The sequence below is a fragment of the Malaclemys terrapin genome, chromosome 9, assembly GCF_027887155.1.
Source record: "Malaclemys terrapin pileata isolate rMalTer1 chromosome 9, rMalTer1.hap1, whole genome shotgun sequence".
NCBI classification, from domain to species: Eukaryota; Metazoa; Chordata; order Testudines; family Emydidae; genus Malaclemys; species Malaclemys terrapin.
The window spans coordinates 45,163,443-45,186,877 of record NC_071513.1 but is presented as its reverse complement, the minus strand read 5'-3'; the positions used below and the strand labels follow the sequence as shown (position 1 = coordinate 45,186,877).

The 23,435-nt window shown below is 49.3% G+C and overlaps 1 protein-coding gene across 1 annotated transcript in view; it reads right to left on the bottom strand.

The window, feature by feature from the left end:
* Positions 1–4,758: 4,758 nt before the first annotated feature.
* LOC128843160 (uncharacterized) overlaps positions 4,759–23,435 on the bottom strand; it is a 56,643-nt gene continuing 37,966 nt past the window's right edge. Inside the window, exons 3-4 of the mRNA XM_054039754.1 lie at positions 16,197–16,311; positions 4,759–5,814 (exon numbers count right to left, since the gene is read on the bottom strand). Of these exons, the coding sequence (XP_053895729.1) occupies positions 5,775–5,814; positions 16,197–16,311 (155 nt within the window). The 3' untranslated portion in view covers positions 4,759–5,774. The remainder of the gene's footprint in view (positions 5,815–16,196; positions 16,312–23,435) is intronic.

Here is a 23,435-nt window from a genome sequence, read left to right as displayed (position 1 = left end):
GATGAATGACTGGGTGGTTCAGGGGACTGACTGATAATGGGATATGGAGCCTTTCATAGCTAGGTTGCTGGGCTAAATCCAGGCCAGCTGGCAGTGACAAAACACCACGAATATCTGATGTGAATTGTATTAGCAAAGTTCAGTGTGGGGGAAATAAAGTCTTTGAACCCCTCCTGGCATACCCTAGGGACCTGTCCATGTAGATGGGGGGCCAGGGTCATTCAGCCCTTATTAAATAGCTACAGCTCCATTTTGGCCTATTGCGTTGCACATCTCTGAGTGATCCTGGTGAACTTCTGCCAATGGACAGAAAGGAAAGCTGGTCTCTCGACAGGGTGGATGCTGAGAGAGGCTCGCAGTGGCTAAGAATTGCACACATCTTAGTATGTTTGTTACCCTGTCTTCCACCAACTTGTTTCTCATCCGCCTGTGGTCTTGTCTTTGGGCTCTCTGATGGCCTGGTCGTGCCTTTGAGACACAACTGCAGTGTAAATGTTAAATTGTGTATGAAAAAACTACATTAAAGAACATTATTGAGGTGCAAAACCAAGCACTCAGAAGTTAGGAAATGCCAGAATGAAGATTGCCTCTGCAACCTTACTTCAGCCCCTGCCACCATGCATATATGTAAGCAGAGTCAGGATGAGCTCTACCCTGACATCTGGTGGTGAATTATGGCGAGTGTGGAAAAGAACTCCAGGGGCTGATCTTGTTTGCATAGGCACACCCACTCGCCTGGCATGAAACCACAGCAACTCAAAGTGGTTACTTTGGCTGGTGTGGGATCCCCAGTTTCTCTGTTATTGGGGCAGGAAGAATAAAGTTTGTTACCCTGATTCTGTGAATCAAGGCCAGTGGAACTGTTGTATGACAGAAGGACTGAGTGAGTCATTCACCATTACCTAGGTAGCATTTGCTTGTCAAGGGGCATGGGTTACAAAACCCAGTGAATTGAGAGAGGTTGGGGGCAGGTATTGGTACCTGGTGGTGTGGGTCCCTTTTGTGGGCCTGAAACACCAATTGCACCTCCTCCTCTCTCCACTGTTGAATGTCAGAGCTAACTTTGATTCCCTTAGGAGTCTAGTTACTGACTGCTGAGCTGAGTTCACTTTGGGCCAATAGTGCACCAGCACTGGGGCTCCCCTACTACTAGCTGAAATCACAAAAGAGCTAAAATCACAAAAGAGCTAAAGCTATTTAAGAGCTGAGATCACTGAGGCTGTGGTAACTAGTGGGGGAGCCTGATCGCTAAGCTAACTTAGCTTAGCGGGGGGGTGAGCGGAGCGGAGCGGCTCACAGGTTGGTGAGCAGAGCGTCTGGAGGAGCAGCTAGCAGAGCAGAGCAGAGCAGAGCCTTGTGGGAGCGGCCCAAGGGACGGCCGGAGCGGAGCGGCTCACAGGTTGGTGAGCGGAGCGGAGCGGAGCGGCGCGGCGCGGCGCGGCGCGGCTCGGCTCACAGGTCGGTGAGCGGAGCGGAGCGGAGCAGCTGCCAGAGCAGTTCGTGGGACGGCAGGAGTGGGACTGCGGGTGGAATGGAGCAGTTCGTGGTGAAGGCTGCGGTGGAACCCCACGGAGAAGCAGCCGGTTGGCCTCGGATCACGTAAGGTGCCCCTAACACCCTGCTCACCCCCCCCCCCCTTTGAACTCTGGGGCTGCACTGATCATGGACAGAGACTTTGGGGGGGTTTGTCGGACTTTTGGGACTTTTGTGATTCTTGGGTTGCTGGACCCAAGAGACTTTGGGATTGGTGGACTTTTGGGACTTTGGTGATTCTTGGGTCGCTGGTTTCAAGAACCAATGGGAGAGGACACGGCCCAATTTGCTGGGGTGGGTCTTCACTCATGGTTTGGTCTAAGAACTCTAGTTCTGGTGTTTTTCCAATTTAATGCTGATGTTGTTTACCTCATGTTATTAAACATTTTCTGTTACACTCAGACTCCGTGCTTGCGAGAGGGGAAGTATTGCCTCTTAGAGGCGCCCAGGGGATGGTATGTAATTGTCCCAGGTCACTGGGTGGGGGCTCGAGCCGGTTTTGCATTGTGTTATTGAAACGGAACCCCTAGATACAGAACCCGGCCCTTGTTGCTGCCAACTTAGATGGGCAGAAGGGTTACATATATATTATTATACAGTCTTTAATCATCTGATCAGAGAGTATTTTTTCCAAAAGATCGCTGCCTCATGAGGTGCCCTGGGGCGTAGTTCTCCCTCAGTTGATAGTTATTCAGTATTTCTTTGTATGTTCATCATCGAACGAGTGGCCACAGGCATTATTTACCACACACCAGCCAAATACTGCACTGCGTCTGGAATTATTAATTTTCTCATGGGCTTTTCTGGGGAGCTCATTATCATATTATGTGTACTTCACAACCACTAATGAATGCATCTTCATGACACCCTCGGAGGCTGGTTGAGGTGTGATGGTATTATTCCAGCACAGAGACTACCACTTGAGCTAACAGAGTAACTGGTTGTAGTAGTAGGCTATTACCCTCTATGTCAGTGTTTCTCAAGCTTTCTGGGTTCAGGACCCAGTTGTAAATGTTTATGGCCTATCGTGACCCAGTAAATAGTCTGGGGGTGGAGGCTGTGGGGTGGTTTTAGTTGGGTCCTGCCCCCTGGGGTGGTTGGGTCCAGCCTGGCACTCACCCCACAGAGGCACTCCTGCAGTTCCTGTGCTGTGGGGCCAGCTGGGCTTGGCTCTCAGCTCTGGCTGTTGCAACCTCAGGGGTTGCAGTTCCGCTCAGGTTGGTCCCCCCCCTGCCTGGACCAAATTTGTGTGAGTGGAGCTGGGACCTCACTTGTGGGGTTGCAGTGACACTTGCAGAAATTTGGCCTACCTGGACTCCTGTCATCATGATGGCTGGGCCAAACCTAAGTAATGCTGGGACCCCAGAGGTTGCAGTGCCTGGAGCAGGAAGGTGAGCCCAGCCAACGCCATGAGCTGCCACACGACCCTTTGTACCATTCATAGAATATCAGGGTTGGAAGGGACCTCAGGAGGACATCTAGTCCAACCCCCTGCTCAAAGCAGGACCAATCCCCAACTAAATCCTCAAATCCCTAATGGCCCCCTCAAGGATTGAACTCACAACCCTGGGTTTAGCAGACCAATGCTCAAACCACTGAGCTATCCCTCCCCCCCCCAGTTTTGTGTCCTGACCCACGGGCTGAGAAACCCTGCTCTCTGCAGGGCTGCCCAGAGGATTCAGGGGGCCTGGGGTCTTTGGCGGCAGGGGCACTTCGGCGGCGGGTCCCGGGGCGGAAGGACCCCCCGCTGCCGAATTGCAGCCGAAGACCTGGAGTGGAAGAAGCTCCAGGGGCCCGGGCCCCGTGAGAGTTTTCCGGGGCCCCCAGAGTGAGTGAAGGATCCCGCTTCAGGGGCCCCGAAAAACTCTCGTGGGGGCCCCTGCAGGGCCCAGGGCCTGGGGCAAATTGCCCCACTTGCCCCCCCTCTGGGCGGCCCTGGCTTTCTGTGGAACTACCAATAGAGGAGGATGACACACACTTTGCCAGTGGGTTTCACAGCTGACAGTAGAGGAATGAGGAGACTCAGGAATTCTGGGTTCAATTCCCAATTTTGTAGGGAGTGTCCTCTAGTAGTCATTACAGACCCTTCTGCCTCTGTTCTCCCCTCCTTCTGGAAAACCTGCCTTACACTGGTAGACTCACAGAGCTCAAGCAATTTAGCTTAACAAAGAGAAAATTAAGGGATGACTTGATCACAGTCTATAAATATCTACATGGGAAACAGAAATGTGATAATAGAGGGCTCTTCCAATGCCTGGATGCTGAAGCTAGACAAACTCAGACTGAAAATAGGGTGCAATTCTTTAACGATGAGGGTTATTAACCATTGGAACAACTGACCAAGGGTCACGATGGATTCTCCATCACTGGGATTTTTAAACAAGATTGGATGTTTTTCTAAAAGATTTGCTCTAGTTCAAACAGGAATTAACTCAGGGAAGTCCTATGAATCATAGAATCATAGAATATCAGGGTTGGAAGGGACCTCAAGAGGTCATCTAGTCCAACCCCCTGCTCAAAGCAGGACCAATTCCCAACTAAATCATCCCAGCCAGGGCTTTGTCAAGCCGGGCCTTAAAAACCTCCAAGGAAGGAGACTCCACCACCACCCTAGGTAACGCATTCCAGTGCTTCACCACCCTCCTAGTGAAATAGTGTTTCCTAATATTCAACCTGGACCTCCCGCACTGCAACTTGAGACCATTGCTCCTTGTTCTGTCATCTGCCACCAATGAGAACAGCCGAGCTCCATCCTCTTTGGAACCCCCCTTCAGGTAGTTGAAGGCTGCTATCAAATCCCCCCTCATTCTTCTCTTCCGGAGACTAAATAATCCTATGGCCTGTGTTATACAGGAGGTCAGTTTGCATGACCAATATAGTCCCTCCTGACTTTATAATCTATGAATCTATGCCCCCTTCTGTCCCTGTCCCCTAGCACAGTGGTTCTCAACCTGGGGTATGTGTGCCCCTGGAAGTACGCAGAGGTCTCCCAGGGGGGACTTCAACTCATCTAGATATTTGCCTAGTTTTACAACAACAGGCTACATAAAATGCACTAGTAAAGTCAGTACCAACTAACATTTCATACAGACAATGACTTGTTTATATTGCTCTGTATACTATACACTGAAATGTAAGTACAAGATTTACATTCCAGTTGATTTATTTTATAATTATATGGTAAAAATGAGAAAGTCAGCAATTTTTCAGTAGCACCGTGCTGTGACACTTTTATATTTTTATGTCTGATTTTATAAGCAAGTAGATTTTAAGTGAGGTGAAACTTGGGGATATGCAAGACAATCAGACTCCAGAAAGGGGTACAGTAGTCTGGAAAGTTGAGAGCCATTGGCCCTAGCATGTACCCCAGCAACCTTTCTCTGCTCCTTCCCTGTTCCTGTGCTCTCCACAGGATGGCTCTGGCCTTGGCTACACTTGCGAGTTACAGTGCTGTAAAGCCGCCCCCAGTACTGTAACTCACTCCCCGTCCGCACTGGCAAGGCATTTGCAGCGCTGTAGCTCTGTGGTTGCAGCGCTGCATGTACTCCACCTCCCCAAGAGGAATAGCGTTATTGCACTGCCGCTGCAGTGCTGCGGCGCCAGTGTGGCCGCCAATGCGCTGTGAATGGCCTCCAGAATTATTCGGCAGTATCCCAACAATGCCTGTTCTAGCCACTCTGGTCATCAGTTCAAACTCTACTGCCCTGGCTTCAGGTAACTAACCATGTGACCCACCCTTTACATTCCCCGGGAATTTTAAAAATCCCCTTCCTGTTTGCTCAGCCTGGCGTGGTGTGGAGTGCTATCAGCGAATCTTTCCAGGTGACCATGCCTCCACGCGCCAAGTGAGCCCCAGCATGGAGCAATGGCGAGTTGCTGGACCTCATCAGTGTTTGGGGCGGAGGAAGCTGTACCTTCGGGAAGGTATCAAAGGACATGATGGAAAGGGGCCATGACCGGGACGCCCTGCAGTGCAGGATTAAAGTGAAGGAGCTGTGGAGTGCCTACCGCAAAGCCCGCGATGCAAACGGCCGCTTGGGTGCTCCCCCTGCAACCTGCCGATTCTATAAAGAGCTGGATGCGATGCTTGGGGTTAACCCCACCTCCACTTCGAGCACCACCATGGACACTTCAGAGCCGGTGGGGGGGGGGAGAGGAGGAAGAGGAGGAGGAGGAGGAAAACGGGAGTGAAGGTGGTGACACCTTCGGAATCCCTGGAGCCATGCAGCCAGGAGCTCTTCTCAAGCCAGGAGGAAGGTAGCCAGTCGCAGCAGCCGGTACCTGGTGGAGGACAAACAGAAGAGTGGGTTCCCAGTAAGCGTTTTTTTTTTTTTCGGGAAGGAATTTTTTCGGTGCAGGCTCTTTGGAAGAGGAGGGTTAGGCATGCATGCCTAGATGCGGAACAGTGCATTGATGTGGTTTATCACATCGCGGTAATCAGCCTCGGTAATCTCCTTGAATGTCTCATCCAGAATGTGTGCAATGTGCTTGCGCATGTTTATCCGGAGAGCCACCGTGGTCCTTGTCCCAGCCAGGCTAACGTGTCCGCGCCACTGTGCCGCAAGGGGCGGGGGGACCATTGCTGCACACAGGCAAGCTGCATATGGGCCAGGGTGGAAGCCGCATTGCAGTAGAAGACCCTCCCTTGCTTCCCAGGTCACCTTCAGCAGCGAGATATCGTCCAGGATGAACTCCTGTGGAAAATGCTGGGACAGTGTTCAGTGTAGGTGCCCCCTGAAGCTGTTGGCTTTCCCCAAGGCACAGAAACCCAGAGGACAGTGCAGCCCTGAAACAATCAGTCCCCCTTACTCACCATTTTGAGGCTCCCGTGGTATATGTGTGCTCTGTTTCGGACAGGAAACTTATGCTATTGTGTAGACCCTGTGTGTTTTCTACTCCTTAAGTGCGGGGGGAATCATTACTCTGTCTGGTATAAACAATGCTGCCTCTGTTAAATGTTGCATTTTGCCTATACAGCAGCATCAACCTTGAGCCTCAGCCGTCCCTCTTATCGCCTGCTCAGAGACTGCAAAGACTCAGGAAGAGACCGCGAAAAAGCAAAGAAGACATGCTGCAAGAAGTGATGCGGCAATCTATTAAAGAGAATGAGAAAACACAGAACTGGAGGGAGAGAGAAAGCAGGATCCGCCAGGAAAACGCAGCGCACCGGCGGCAAAGCACGGAGCACTGGCAGCAAAGCACGGATTGGCTCATAAGCATCCTGGAGTGCCAAGCAGACGCTATCCAGGAGCTCGTAGCCATGCAGAAAGAGGAGCAGTACCGCAAACGCAAACACCACCTCCCCGCCACAGCCCTTGTCCCAAAACTCTTTCCGTTGTGCCCCACTGTCACCTCCAACCCACTTTCCCCAACTTCCGTGTTCTTCATGCCACCCACTGCCTCCAACACCAGTATCTTCACCACCCAGCCCTGAAAACCATGACCCTTACCCTCTGCACTCAACCCCCATCACCATGCAATATAGCTATCCTGAAGTGCAGCACTCACTGCACAGCACACCAGACAGGACATATGCGAATCTGTGATTGTACCGTTCCCCACTCCACTCCCTTATTTCTTTTCAATAAATAATTTTTTTTCTTTTCAATAAATGGATTTTTTGGCTTTGAAAACATTCTTTATTATTGCATAAAGTAAAAGACTCCTTAGCCCAGGAAATAAACAGGCACTGCAAGTCTGCTTAGCAGACACTGATTCCTAAAGATTGGAACTACTGCACTTCACTCCCGTGCAGGGCACCAGATATCACTGCTGGTTTTCAGCCTCAAATTGCTCCCTCAAGGCATCCCTAATCCTTGCAGCCCCATGCTGGGCCCCTGTAATAGCCCTGCTCTCTGGCTGTGCAAATTCAGCCTCCAGGTGTTGAACCTCGGAGGTCCATGCCTGAGTGAAGCTTTCACCCTTCCCTTCACAAATATTATGGAGGGCACAGCACACAGATATAACCGCGGGATGCTGTTTTCGGCCAAGTCCAGCTTCCCATACAGAGATCACCAGTGGCCCTTTAAACGGCCAAAGGCACACTCCACAGTCATTTGGCACCAGCTCAGCCTGTAGTTGAACCATTCCTTGCTGCTGTCAAGGCTCCGTGTAGGGTTTCATGAGCCATGGCATTAACGGGTAAGCGGGATCTCCAAGGATCACAATGGGCATTTCAACTTCCCCTACTGTGATCTTCCACTCTGGGAAAAAAGTCCCACCTGCATCTTCCTGAACAGCCAAGTGTTCCGAAAGATGCGTGCGTCATGCACCTTTCCGGGCCAGCCTGTGTTAATGTCAATGAAAGTCTCTGAGCAGTCTCAATCCACAAGCGCCTGGAGAACCATAGAGAAATACCCCTTCCGATTAACGTAGTCAGATCCTAGGTGGGGTGGTGCCAGAATAGGAATGTGCATCCCATCTATCACCCCTCCACTGTTAGGGAACCCCATTTGTGCAAAGCCATCCACTATTTCCTGCACGTTACCCAGAGTCACAGTTCTTCTGAGTAGGATGCGATTAATGGCCTTGCAAACTTGCATCAACACAATTCCAACGGTCGACTTTCCCACTCCAAACTGGTTTGCGACCGACCGGTAGCTGTATGGAGTTGCCAGCTTCCAGATTGCAATAGCCACCCGCTTCTCCACTGGCAGGGCAGCTCTCAATCTTGTGTCCTTGCGCCGCAGGGTAGGGGCGAGCTCCTCACACAGTCCCATGAAAGTGGCTTTTCTCATCCGAAAGTTCTGCAGCCACTGCTCGTCATCCCAGACTTCTATGACGATGTGATCCCACCAATCGGTGCTTGTTTCCCGAGCCCAAAAGTGGCGTTCCACAGTGCTGAGCATGTCCGTGAATGCCACAAGCAATTTCGTGTCGTACGCGTTACGCGGCTCAATAGCATCGTCGGACTCCTCACTCTCACTGTCACTTTGGATCCTAAGGAATAGTTCGACAGCCAAACGTGACGTGCTGGCGAGACTCGTCAGCATACGCCTCAGCAGTTCGGGCTCCATTTCCCGCAGACAGATCATGCTGCACAGAAACTGTTGAAAGATGGCGCCAAAGGTGAACGGAAACAAAGGGATTTTTGGGATGCAAAGCGATGCATCACGGGGCGTTGGGACAGGACCCAGAATGCCCCGTACCCACACCCCCTTCCCACAACCCATGGCGCCAGAATGAGAAGAGGTGCTCTGTTGGATAGCTGCCCATAATGCACCGCTCCCAGTAGCACTGCAATTGCCGCAAATGTGGCCATGACAGTGCGCTGGGCAGCTGTCAGTGTGGACAGACTGCAGCGCTTTCCCTACTCAGCTGCACGAAGTCAGGTTTAACTCACAGTGCTGTCCATCTGCAAGTGTAGCCAAGGCCTCTGCCTCCCTGTAATTTTCTTTACCTGCAGCCTGTCTCTACCCCTTTTCCCACCAGAACAACTCTTCCCCTATTGCCCCCTCCGCTCCACACCGCTCTGCACTCCATTCAGGCTGTTTTCTGCTTCTCTTAGGTGCCAGCAGGGGGAGCATTGAGAACACAGAAAAGAGAGTCCCTGAGCTCTTAGTTCTTGTGCCCAGTGTCATACCGGCCTGGCAGCCTGAAGGAGAAATTGTAGGGAAATTATTACTCAGACCCTGCATCCCTCGGCTGGAGCATGCTCAGTTGCTCTCCCGGGAATGGCATATGCACAGTCCAGTCTGCACGTAGAAGCTCTGTGGGTCTGGAGACTGTCCAATGCAGATGAACTCTTTGGAGAATTTCAGTATTGACAACCCCAACAGTTCAAAAATCGTGAATTAGAGCCAAATAAATCATGAAATTCACCCAAAATTCATGCATTTATTTATTTTTAAAAAAGATTATATTCTGTTTTTGGTCTGTCTTTAGATTTTTGAACTCCCCCGTTCACTCCCAGGGCATGTGTGTCGCCAAATGTATAGATGAAAGTGATTTGGGGCCCTGCTGCTGAGACTTTCAAAAGAAAAGCACCCTGAGGCAGATACACAGCATGAGACATTTCAGTCCAAATGGTTAACATTTAGGGTGACCAGATGTCCCAATTTTATAGGGACAGTCCCGATATTTGGGTCTTTTTCTTGTATAGGCTCCTATTACCCCCAACCCCCATCCCAATTTTTCACACTTGCTGTCTGGTCACCCTATTAACATTTGGCAATTATAAGCAACTGACAACAGGTTCTTATAACACTGGTCTACAATTTTTGAGAAGTCGTCTGCTTCAGAGATAAAATATGCTATTTATTATGTATTTTGATGTGCTGAATTCAAATATGACAATTAAAACAACTGATTAGCTACTGTTTCTAAGATATTTAAGTTTTTACATTTTATGTCTATGTATATTGTGTAGATAGTAGAGTTTTAATCATAAATTGTAAACCTAGGTCTTTTCATGTGTTTATGGTTGCTTTACATGATAATATTTCACCTGTCCTGTTTATGTAACACTTTAAAAATCAGCAAAAGGGTTATATAAATAAAATTTATTATGAAACAAAAGGCAAAAAACTATTCTGTACATAGTTTAGTCCTATTCAGTGTCTACTCGGCGCTTCTTGGCTTGTCTCTTACATTCATTAAATGGAGCATCTCTTGTCACTGTCCAGAAATAGTCTGCAAGCATCGATGGGCTCCATTTGCCCTGATAGCGTTTCTCCATTGTTGCAATGTCCTGATGAAATCGCTCGCCATGCTCGTCGCTCACTGCTCCGCAGTTCGGAGGAAAAAAATCTAGATGAGAGTGCAAAAAATATATCTTTAGTGACATGTTGCAACCAAGGCTTTTGTATGCCTTGAGGAGGTTTTCCACCAACAACCTGTAGTTGTCTGCCTTGTTGTTTCCGAGAAAATTTATTGCCACTAACTGGAAGGCCTTCCATGCCGTCTTTTCCTTGCCACGCAGTGCATGGTCAAATGCATCATCTCAAAGAAGTTCACGAATCTGAGGACCAACAAAGACACCTTCCTTTATCTTAGCTTCACTAAACCTTGGAAATTTTCCATGGAGGTACTTGAAAGCTGCTTGTGTTTTGTCAATGGCCTTGACAAAGTTCTTCATCAGACCCAGCTTGATGTGTAAGGGTGGTAACAAAATCTTCCTTGATTCAACAAGTGGTAGATGCTGAACACTTTTCCTCCCAGGCTCCAATGGCTGTCGGAGTGGTCAATCTTTCTTGATGTAGTGGGAATCTCTTGCACGATTATCCCATTCGCAGAGAAAACAGCAGTACTTTGTGTATCCAGTCTGCAGACCAAGCAAGAGAGCAACAACCTTCAAATCGCCACAAAGCTGCCACTGATGTTGGTCATAGTTTATGCACCTCAAAAGTTGTTTCATGTTGTCATAGGTTTCCTTCATATGGACTGCATGACCAACTGGAATTGATGGCAAAACATTGCCATTATGCAGTAAAACAGCTTTAAGACTCGTCTTCGATGAATCAATGAACAGTCTCCACTCATCTGGATCGTGAACGATGTTGAGGGCTGCCATCACACCATCGATGTTGTTGCAGGCTACAAAATCACCTTCCACGAAGAAGAATGGGACAAGATCCTTTTGATGGTCACGGAACATGGAAACCCTAACATCACCTGCCAGGAGATTCCACTGCTGTAGTCTGGAGCCCAACAGCTCTGCCTTACTCTTGGGTAGTTCCAAATCCCTGACAAGGTCATTCAGTTCACTTTGTGTTATGAGGTGTGGTTCAGAGGAGGAGGATGGAAGAAAATGTGGATCCTGTGACATTGATGGTTCAGGACCAGAAGTTTCATCCTCTTCCTCGTCTGACTCAAGTGAGAATGATTCTGGTGCGTCAGGAACCGGCAGTCCTTCTCCGTGGGGTACTGGGTGTATAGCTGATGGAATGTTTGGATAATGCACAGTCCACTTTTTCTTCTTTGACGCACCTTTCCCAACTGGAGGCACCATGCAGAAGTAACAATTGCTGGTATGATCTGTTGGCTCTCTCCAAATCATTGGCACTGCAAAAGGCATAGATTTCCTTTTCCTGTTCAACCACTGGCGAAGATTTATTGCACAAGTGTTGCAGCATATGTGTGGGCCCACCTCTTGTCCTGAGCTCCAATTTTGCAGCCAAAATAAAGGTGATAGGCTTTCTTAACCATAGTGGTTATACTGTGCTTTTGTGATGCAAAAGTCACTTCACCACAAACATAGCAGAAATTATCTGCACTGTTCTCAGAAGTACGAGGTATCTCTGCTCACTTTGGCTAAACAGAAATGTGTCCCTTTGCAAAATCAAACACTGACAAATAAGAGAGCACGACACTGTATGATTTCTAGAGCTGATATAGGGTAATTTGTTCAGCAGAGTGATGTAAGCTTCATTATGATTGCATCAGCCATGACTTTTAGGAATAACATGATACAATTCATATAATGTATGACGCAATACCAGCTTCAGATTGCATCATTCATTGTTTTGCCTAAAAAGCAAGTACTGTCCAAACCCAGTCATAGATTTATTCATAGGTCCAGTCAAAGATGTATTTTAGTCATTTCTGGTTTAAATTGAGATCCCTTCCCTTTATAACTCACTTATCCTCCGCCATTCCCAAGCCAAGGGTCGTATATACTGACCCAATAGCATATCTTGAAAACTAGAGCCAATCAACAATTTTAAGCATCATTTTCGTTGTCAGTGACCCAGAATTAGTAAAGTTTGACTACATTTATTTCAGAAGCATTTTGGCTGTAATGGAAAAGTGTCCTGCGTGAGTCACCTACATTGGTGGTCTGCTAGGATTAGGGCTGAGGAGAGCAGGGGAAAGTGAGACATCGGCACTGGGTCCCCAAGCTCAGGGGGCCCCCAAAACATCTATGGAAAATGAAAAGAGAGGGGCTGGGCTGGGGCCTAGTGAACATGATGTTCTGAGGCCTGAAGTTTCTCTCCATGGGTCTGGCTAGGATACACAGAGGAGTCTCACTAGGAGAGAGAACAAAGCCGCATTTCGGCAGAAGCTACAGAGAGGGTTTCAGAAGCTATACATGGTGAAACAAGACCCTTCTAGGCAGTTTATCATAGCACCTGCCCAGCTGAGGCCAGAGCGTGGGGAAGCCAATAACAGACATTGGAAGCATAAGAACGTAACATAACAATGACCATACTGGGTCAGACCAGTGTCCTATCCAGGGCCGGCCTTAGGGAAAATGGCACCCTGGGCGAACTTGCATTTTGGTGCCCCTGGACCCATGGGCGTGGTGTGCCTCTCCCACCATTGCCTCTGGTCCCACATGGGCTCCCCACCCTCCCTTCCCCCCTAGCCCCTGCACTGTGCCACCTTCACCTCTAATCCTGCACCTCCCTCCTGTGCCCCCAACCCCTGCACTGTGTGTGCCCCCTCACCCCAACCCCTGCATTCCCCTCCTGTGCCCCTAATCCCTGCACCCCCTTCACTCCTACCCCCTGCACCTCCCTCCTGCGCTCCTAACCCCTCCAGTGTGTCCCCTTCATCCCAACCCCGGCCCCCTCCTGTGCCCCGAATCCCTGCACTGTACCCCCTTCACTCCTACCTCCTGCACCTCTCTCCTGTGCCCCTAACCCCTTCACTGTGCCCTCTTCACTCCTACCTCCTGCACCCATGTGGGGAAACTGACCCAGCTGGATGCACAAAGCGGCTGGCATTGCTGCTCGCTCCCCCACTGGACTGCTGCTCCTCTGCCACATGCACCCTGTGGGCTGCATAAGGAGAGGGCAGGAGAGCAGCAGCTGCTGATGCCTCAGCACAGCCCAGGTGTTATGTGTGTTGGTGGAAGTGTGTGTGTGTGTGTTTGTTTTTTGAGGGGAGTGTGTGACAGAGTGTATGTGTGAGGTAGTGTGTGTTGTGTTGAGGGGAGTGTGTGTGTACCTGAGGGTATGCGTGCGCTATCTCTTTAAGAAAACACTCAGAGGCAGGAGCCTGAAGGCTTGTGTTCAGACACAAGCAGCCACCAGCCACTCTGGACCCAGAGAGGCAGCAACACACACACAGATTCTCCCGTCCCGGCCGTCACCCCAGCTCAGTGGAAATCAGGTACATGGGGGACACCCCAACAACAGCCCTCTTTCCCCCCCTCCAGCAGACAGGAGGGCGCTCCCAGTCCGGAGGAAGAGGGGTGGGCAGGAACAGCGGTGGCTGCACATGTGGAGCAGGGGCAAGGAGGGGCATCCCTGCTCTGGAGGAGTCACCTGGTTCAAACAGCTGGTCATCCAACTGACCCCTGCAGCTCGGGTCTCTCCCCGGGACCCCTCTCCAGAGCTGCTGCTCACCTGCCTGACTGCCTGCCACAGCAGATCACGTGGGAATCCAAACCCTGCTCACGGTGCCCTCTTTGGCGGGCTGCCTTGGGTGGGGGCCCAGACAGCCCATCCCAAAGGCCGGCCCTGGTTCTATCTTCCAACAGTGACCAATGCCAGGTCCATCAGAGGGAATGAACAGAATAGGTAATCACTGTTGCCCATTCCCAGCTTCTGGCAAATAGAGGCTAGGGACACCCACAGCACAGGGTTGCATCCCTGCCCATCCTGGCTAATAGCCACTATTAGTTCTTTATCCAAGCAAAATCTTTTTCCAAAAAGAGTTATTAAAGAAAAGTCCTTAAACCAAAAGATCCTCCAGGATGGTCTGCCCCTCCCCCATTATTTCTTCTGATGCTGCCACCACTTTGATTTTGCAGCTAGCCTTGCCCTTGCCTCCACTGCCCCCATGCTGCAGTACTGGGAAGACTCGATTCATGACAGCCTCTGTCAGATCCCTCGCTGCCTAGGTCTCTGGAGGTGAGGTGTGCTGTCGAAGGGTCCCTCTTGGGCACTAGGGAGCAGTAACAGTTTCCCACTTCTCTGACTAGGCATGCTTGGAGCCAGGGGAGCCGGAAAAGGGGGGCCAAGTCCACTTTTCCCCACACGCCCGGCCCTCTGCTCTTCTTCTTCCCCATGAGGCCTTGCCCATGGCCAGGCTGGAAGCTGGAGCCTGGCCCGGGTAAGAGTGGCCTGGGGAGCCCAGGCAGCCAGACCCTCCACCTGTCCAGGTTCGGGAGCTGAGCACAGGCCCCGGCCCATGACCCCGTCCCCCAGACTCCTCATCCAGGGCTGATGGTAGGTCCGTGTCTCTCCATAGCTGTCCCGAGCGGTTCTTACCATGGCCTAGCTGCAGCTCTTCAGCCTCGCTTCCAGGCCAGAAGCCAAAGCTGGGTTTTGGTAACAGTCGTGCAGGCAGCTGTGGGGAGCCATGGATCCTCCACCTGCTCTGTGGGGTGGGGTGGAGACACAGGCGGGGGCTGCTCTTGGATCCCCCCACCCTGGACAGGTGGAGGGGCCTGGGCTCCCCAGCCAGGATCTGGCTTCTGGCTTTGCCAGGGGTGGGGCTTGGAGGGAAGAGGAGGGGCAGGGGTGGGGCCATGGAGGGGCAGGACTTTGTGCCCCTCCACTTTTAGGAAGTTGCCCTGCGTGGAGCACCATTGCATTGGATTCAGAAGACTCATTGGGTGCAGGAAGGACACGATGCAAATGGCCATCTGGAGATGAGAAAAGACTTGAGGGGTGGAGAAGGGCAATGCTCAAAACCTACAAGCTTAGACCTGGGCAGACCAGCCATAGGGGAACCAGACGACCCATAGCCAAGTGACTGGGAGTGAAATCCTGTTCTCATTGATGTTAATGGAAGTTTTGCCATTGACTTCAGGGCCAGGATTCCACCGCTGGATGTCTAAGCTGAACTCACAGATGACTTGAGGCTGAAGCTACTGGAAAGCAATTTTATCTGAAGTACATCTTTTCATTTTCCTTCTGTTAAGAGCGACTGGGCTAAGTGCAGAATGAAGTGACTCTTCGAGAAACAATGCAGAGATGGTTTATGTGCACAGATTACAGCACACAACGTGTTCTAGAAGACAATACACTGGCACCGGATGAGAGAAGTCAAACACTAAAGAGATACTTTAGCCTGGCTGCTGATACTCCTATCTGAGAGAGCTGAACAATAAAGCACAGGTTGGCACTGATGAAGAGCATGACTCTCAGGATCGATGCCTTTCAGAGATGAATAGAATTTGTGCTAAGTGAAAAAGAAGCCAGAAGTGCTTGTGTCAAGGTAGCTTGGAGAGGCCTTTGGATCGCTCATCATAGGGGCCAGCTGAGATTCTGATTAGACTTGGAAATTCCAAGGATCATTGTAAGTACCCACTCCATTTGTGAACTAGAAGCTGCTGTTCCATGTGCATTTGATGGGTAAAAAAATGCATGCCTTTGGTTTAAAAATGAAGAGGAAGGAGGTGCTAAGGAAACCTGGAAAAGCTGAGTCATCCAAACTGGAGTAATTGCTCAGTGCTGGAAAATTAGAGATTCCTTTATGGGAATCTATCTAGGTGCGTCCATGACCCCCTAGCACTATCTTCGGGAATAAAACACATGGAAAATAATAAAACACTGGCAGCTGGGAAAGAAACAGACACAGACGTTCAAGATTTAAGCAAAGTGGATGATCCTGACCATGCAGTATATAGAGGAATAAGAACAAGCTCTGGAGTCAGGAAGTCCTGTGTTCTAATCCTGGCTGTGTTGTTGATTCACTAGGTGACCTTGAGCAAGGTGTGTCCCTTATCTGCCCCAAGTCCCCATCTGTACAGTGTGGATGATATCACTTACCTCCCAGCTCCCAGGAGTCTTGTGTAGAATATCATTTGTGCTGGTGCTGAGCACTCACAACTCCCAAAGTACTTCAGTGGGTGATCCAGGATTCCTTCGACTCTGCAAATCAGGCCTGTAGGGTTTCAAAATGCATGTGATTCATTTTAAAATAGTTACCATGTTAGTGCAAAGAGCTGTGCTGGGTTAGTGCTGTATTCCACAATTCACCCCTTATTTGGCCATCTGCTTTTCTGTATTAAAAAAAGGAAGTGAACAAACAGCTATTTGTAAACATTTGCCAAACATCACCTATGGCATTTCCAGCCCCAAATGCTGGAAAGAATTAAGCTTAGAAGAACTTTTTAGACAGAGGATGCATTTTGATGACAGGGTCCTCTCTACTTGTTTCCCAGGCTTCTTGCATTTGTGTATAGGCACTTAAGATAACTCATCGATCGTCCCTCTTTCTCAGCATGAGACAGGAGTCCTCCCCTCTTGCGCTCTCCTGCTTGTGCTTCCTCCCAGGATCCCATTTCCCCACTTACCTCAGGGCTTTGGTCTCCTTCCCCTGGTGAACCTAGTTTAAAGCCCTCCTCACTAGGTTAGGTGGAGCCCGTCTAACGAAGAGAGGGAAGAGCATCTTCGCCAGCAGGCTGGCTAACCTAGTGAGGAGGGCTTTAAACTAGGTTCACCGGGGGAAGGAGACCAAAGCCCTGAGGTAAGTGGGGAAATGGGATCCTGGGAGGAAGCAGAAGCAGGAGAGCGCAAGAGGGGAGGACTCCTGTGATCGATGAGTTATCTTAAGTGCCTATACACAAATGCAAGAAGCCTGGGAAACAAGCAGGGAGAACTGGAAGTCCTGGCACAGTCAGGGAACTATGATGTGATTGGAATAACAGAGACTTGGTGGGATAACTCACATGACTGGAGTACTGTCATGGATGGATATAAACTGTTCAGGAAGGACAGGCAGGGCAGAAAAGGTGGGGGAGTTGCGTTGTATGTAAGAGAGGTGTATGACTGCTCAGAGCTCCGGTATGAAACTGCAGAAAAACCTGAGAGCCTCTGGATAAAGTTGAGAAGTGTGAGCAACAAGGGTGATGTCATGGTTGGAGTCTGCTATAGACCACCAGACCAGGGGGATGAGGTGGACGAGGCTTTCTTCTGGCAACTAGCAGAAGTTGCTAGATTGCAGGCCCTGGTTCTCATGGGAGACTTTAATCACTCTGATATCTGCTGGGAGAGCAATACAGCGGTGCACAGACAATCCAGGAAATTTTTGGAAAGTGTAGGGGACAATTTCCTGGTGCAAGTGCTGGAGGAACCAACTAGGGGCAGAGCTTTTCTTGACCTGCTACTCACAAACAGGGAAGAATTAGTAGGGGAAGCAAAAGTGGATGGGAACCTGGGAGGCAGTGACCATGAGATGGTCGAGTTCAGGATCCTGACACAAGGAAGAAAGGAGAGCAGCAGAATACGGACCCTGGACTTCAGAAAAGCAGACTTTGACTCCCTCAGGGAACAGATGGGCAGGATCCCCTGGGAGAATAACATGAAGGGCAAAGGGGTCCAGGAGAGCTGGCTGTATTTTAAAGAATCCTTATTGAGGTTGCAGAACAAACCATCCCAATGTGTAGAAAGAAAAGTAAATATGGCAGGCGACCAGTTTGGCTTAACAGTGAAATCCTTGCTGATCTTAAACGCAAAAAAGAAGCTTACAAGAAGTGGAAGATTGGACAAATGACCAGGGAGGAGTATAAAAATATTGCTCAGGCATGCAGGAGTGAAATCAGGAAGGCCAAATCACACTTGGAGTTGCAGTTAGCAAGAGATGTTAAGAGTAACAAGAAGGGTTTCTACAGGTATGTTAGCAAGAAGAAGAAAATCAAGGAAAGTGTGGGCCCCTTACTGAATGAGGGAGGCAACCTAGTGACCGAGGATGTGGAAAAAGCTAATGTACTCAATGATTTTTTTGCCTCTGTCTTCACGCACAAGTTCAGCTCCCAGATTGCTGCACTGGGCAGTACAGCATGGGGAGAAGGTGACCAGCCCTCTGTGGAGAAAGAAGTGGTTCGGGACTATTTAGAAAAACTGGACGTGCACAAGTCCATGGGGCCAGATGCGCTGCATCCGAGGGTGCTAAAGGAGTTGGCAGGTGAGATTGCAGAGCCATTAGCCATTATTTTTGAAAACTCATGGAGATTGGGGGAGGTCCCAGATGACTGGAAAAAGGCTAATGTAGTGCCCATCTTTAAAAAAGGGAAGAAGGAGGATCCGGGGAACTACAGGCCAGTCAGCCTCACCTCAGACCCTGGAAAAATCATGGAGCAGGTCCTCAAGGAATCAATTATGAAACATTTAGAGGAGAGGAAAGTGATCAGGAACAGTCAGCATGGATTCACCAAGGGGAAGTCGTGCCTGACTAACCTAATTGCCTTCTATGATGAGATAACTGGCTCTGTGGATGAGGGGAAAGCAGTGGATGTGTTATTTCTTGACTTTAGCAAAGCTTTTGATACGGTCTCCCACAGTATTCTTGCCGCCAAGTTAAAGAAGTATGGGCTGGATGAATGGACTGTAAGCTGGATAGAAAGCTAGCTAGATCGTCGGGCTCAACGGGTAGTGATCAATGGCTACATGTCTAGTTGGCAGCCGGTTTCAAGCGGAGTGCCCCAAGGGTCGGTCCTGGGGCCGGTTTTGTTTAATATCTTTATTAATGATCTGGAGGATGGTGTGGACTGCACTCTCAGCAAGTTTGCAGATGACACTAAACTAGGAGGCGTGGTAGATACACTAGAGGGTAAGGATCGGATACAGAGGGACCTAGACAAATTAGAGGATTGGGCCGAAAAAAACCTGATGAGGTTCAACAAGGACAAGTGCAGAGTCCTGCACTTAGGACGGAAGAATCCCATGCACTGCTACAGACTAGGGACCGAATGGCTAGGTAGCAGTTCTGCAGAAAAGGACCTAGGGGTCACAGTGGACGAGAAGCTGGATATGAGTCAACAGTGTACTCTTGCTGCCAAGAAGGCTAACGGCATTTTGGGCTGTATAAGTAGGGGCATTGCCAGCAGATCGAGGAACGTGACCGTTCCCCTTTATTCGACATTGGTGAGGCCTCATCTGGAATACTGTGTCCAGTTTTGGTCCCCACACTACAAGAAGGATGTGGAAAAATTGGAAACAGTCCAGCGGAAGGCAACAAAAATGATTAGGGGTCTGGAGCACATGACTTATGAGGAGAGGCTGAGGGAACTGGGATTGTTTAGTCTCCAGAAGAGAAGAATGAGGGGGGATTTGATAGCAGCCTTCAACTACCTGAAGGGGGGTTCCAAAGAGGATGAAGCTCGGCTGTTCTCAGTGGTGGCAGATGACAGAACAAGGAGCAATGGTCTCAAGTTGCAGTGGGGGAGGTCCAGGTTGGATATCAGGAAAAACTATTTCACTAGGAGGGTGGTGAAACACTGGAATGCGTTACCTAGGGAGGTGGTGGAGTCTCCTTCCTTGCAGGTTTTTAAGGCCCGGCTTGACAAAGCCCTGGCTGGGATGATTTAGCTGGGAATTGGTCCTGCTTTGAGCAGGGGGTTGGACTAGATGACCTCTTGAGGTCCCTTCCAACTCTGATATTCTATGATTCTATTCTATGATTCTACTTGTCAATCTATTAGGAAAATTGCTTGTGAACTGAAAATGGCTCTTTTAATTCAGAGTCACAAGAGCTTAGTAAAATCTGTCAGGTGAGCAAGCTGGCATCTAAAGAGAAATACACCAACTGCATTTTTAGGTCCAGGAAGTGCTTAATGAAAGACCAAGGAGAAATTAACAGAAACTGGGGCAGCACAAATCCTCCCACTTTAGAAAGGGAGGACATCAAAGGAAAGCCGGGAGGATGCAAAAAAATCATATTGATCTTAACTGTGCTGTGTAGTTCCAGCCTAATGGATCGCAACCCATCGGCATTAGAATAGCTGACATGCTTGGCAGATGGCTCCCAGCAGGGGCAGGGGCACAACTGTGCACATCTGTCACTGGCGTTAGATTGGTAATTGTGTGGTTGCCAGCAGTCAGCAGATTTCTGAAAGATGCACACAGATAGAGAGAGGAGTGAGAACCACTGACACTCATTTTCCTCCACATCACGCTCAAGCCTGAGTTGCTACTCCAGCTCCCCTCCTCCGTGCTGAGTACCTGTCAGCTTGTTTACCTTCCTCAATGACTGAGGTGCGGTATGTGTGCTGGAGCTTAGCTGGGAGACCAGGATACTGTGTGCCTGGCTGCTACACACGCTACCTGCTGCCAGGGCTCTATTTCATGTCAGCATCCTTTCCTTTACAAAGAGTGGTGTCTTGTAATGGTTCCCTCACAAGAGGAGGAGAGACGTGGGGCTCTGGCTTTCTGAATTTGTGACCAGGCCAGGATACCAGACCCCTCTTAGATGCAGTGATTCTGAACATGGCAGAAAAGGAAGCTCTCTTTCAGCTAAGCCTTGCTTAGAAACCTGCAGGGTCCATTTCAGAGGGTGTGGCCATTTTTGTAATTTCCTTGTATTCATTATTTGTCAACATGGCCTGACTTTTGTGCCAGACCTATACCCAGGCCCATGGCACTGGGCTGGACACCTGCTCTCCTAGTGCCATGATCACAAGGACTTTTCTCCCCTCATTGCTTTGTGTTAATGTTTAGACCATGCTTTGTCTCGCATCTTCCCGTCTCCTGCCTCCCCAGTAACCCAAACCTTGCCGCACATTCACACTCTCAGGCTGAGATGGGCAAATAAAGTCACAGCCGGCCTGTCCACTGCCTGACACCTTGTGTGATCATTTACACCTGATTCTCATCCCACTTGCACTGGAATTCCAGAGCAATACCACTGAATTCCACACTGTGACTTGCGATTTGCACCAGTGTAAACAAGATGAGAATCTGGCCCTATCATTCCAAGCTGGCTGTGCTTCATCCCCACTTCACATAAGACTCAGGCCCAGAGCAGTTCTCAGTTAGTGATCCATGCTTTGTCTGCACTGTCAAAAAAGGTGTGGTTTTGCTGCAAGATGACTGATGTGCGTTAGCGATCATGCTGTGAAATCCTAGTGGAGACATAAGATAAATTAAGTGAGGTCAACTATGGGCAGGGATGTAGTGCTGATATCATCCAGCTACCTCACTGGAAACGCTGCAGGTGCCTTGTCACACCATGGATTTTAAACCAGGGTAACTAACACATTTTAAAAACTCTACTTCTTTTGACATAGCCATAACTAACACATGTTAAAAACTCTACCTCTTTTGACATAGTGAGCTAAAAGCAAAGCTGGGACCAGAACCCAGGTCTCCACATTTGAAGTCTCCTTCCTACAACAATCCCTTCCTCCCATTTAAAAAAACAAGTCACCCAGTGGTTCCCAACCTTTTTCCCTGCATGACCCCATTTTCAGCGGTATTGTTTCCCGTGACCCCGACAGACTGGAAGGCGCCATTTTAAAATGGCATCTTCCCTACACCGTGACCTCGCACACACCATGTGTGCAATGGGATGGGGTGCAGGGTTGAATGCAGGCCAGATGGGCCAATTAGCCCTTTAGACAGCTGATTAAAGAGGCTCAGCTGGGCAGGAACCCAGGAGCTGAAAGGAGAAGGGGTGGCTGGGAAAAGGCAGATGCTCTGAAAGTGAGGCGAGAGTAGGGACTTCAGTCACTCCCTGGGAAGTGGGAGGAGGCTTTGGGGAACTGGTAGGCCCAGAAAGAAAAGGGGAAGCAATAGCAGCCCAGGGGTAGAGCAATGAGGCCAGAGAGAGAAGGCCCAGACTGCTGAAGTGAGGGTCCCTGCCCTGGAACCCAGAGTAGAGGGCAGGCCTGGGTGCTCCTACCAGCCACTGGGCAAGTAGCACCAAGGCAGTGAGTGAGAGGACTGCCGAGGGGGAACACAGACAGTGATATGGCTGGAGGGCTGACTCATGAGTTGGATGCTGCAGTTCCTGAGGCTGCAGGAGGAGCTGCAGGCAGATGGTGTAACAGTGTGCAAACCGCAGATGGGGCAGGGTTTTGGTCTTGAGCTAATCCCCAGAGAACCAGGACGAGGTGCCAATCTGTTGGTAAGTGGTGTACTCTGTGACATGCAAGATTGTAAAATGCCATCCTCCACACATTCAGGATTGTCCAGATCCAATCCACTGATGGAGTGATCCCACTTGTGGTTGTGACCTGCTGAAATAAATAAACAAGGAAGCAATAGCCTGGAGGTATTTCTTTGCATATTTATTCTTAAAGAGGCAGATAACTTTAACTTGCTGGGCAGGTATAAATAACCGATTCAGAGTGTACCTATATTATGGGAGAATCATTATGTTTCTGGGATTAACTTCCCCTTTTCTTGCTTTCTTTTTACTGTTACTACTGTATAGAGGTGCACTTTATAAATACCAATAACAATTCAAACTTATCGAAGTGTCTTTAGTGTATTAAATGTACCAAACACCCTTCCACACTTTTCTGAACTAGAAGAAAAAAATCTCATTATTTCTCAGCTGTATCTACTAATGGAAAAGCAAACACATTAAAAGTGTTTCTGCAAAGAAATTGAATCTCAACTTACTGTCTCCTCCACTGTGATAATGAATAATAAAACATTCCATGGATCTCATAAGGCCTTGGCCTGACACCTGTATGTGACTACCTTTGTAATCTTTACTTCCTTGTGAACAGGGAAGAAATATTCCTTAGTGGCCCACTCATACTCCTTTCTGTCCTGTAGGGTTCAATACATGCTGTTGCCAGAAACTTTAGCCCTGATTCTGTAAACTAATCCACAGAGGAAGATCCTGGCTGGTGGGACTCTGCATGGGCTCAAGGGTTTATCTGGGTGGATCAGCATGCTGAATTAGCCCTCCTGCTCCATCTATGAAACCCAAACTCATGGAGCAAAACCATCAATAATTGCAGTGGTTTGGAAGAGCTCAAATTCCAAATTACTGAATTGTTGTCATAAGCTATATGAGCACTATCAAACATAAGTGTGAAGGAGTGGGGTGGGGGTGTATGTGAGCCTGCCCAGAGTAAAGGCAGCACTCTCCTTGTTCTCCTCCATCTCAGACTTCATTTTTTTTTTAAAGTCAGTCTCTGGCTGCTATAGTTGTAAATGCCTTGCTGTAAATGATGCAGCAACATCTTCCTGAGTTTGCAGAAAGCCTGAAACAATAGCTCTGAGGTGTGACCTACCCCTCCTACTTTCCATGGGCACTATACTCAGTTGCCATTG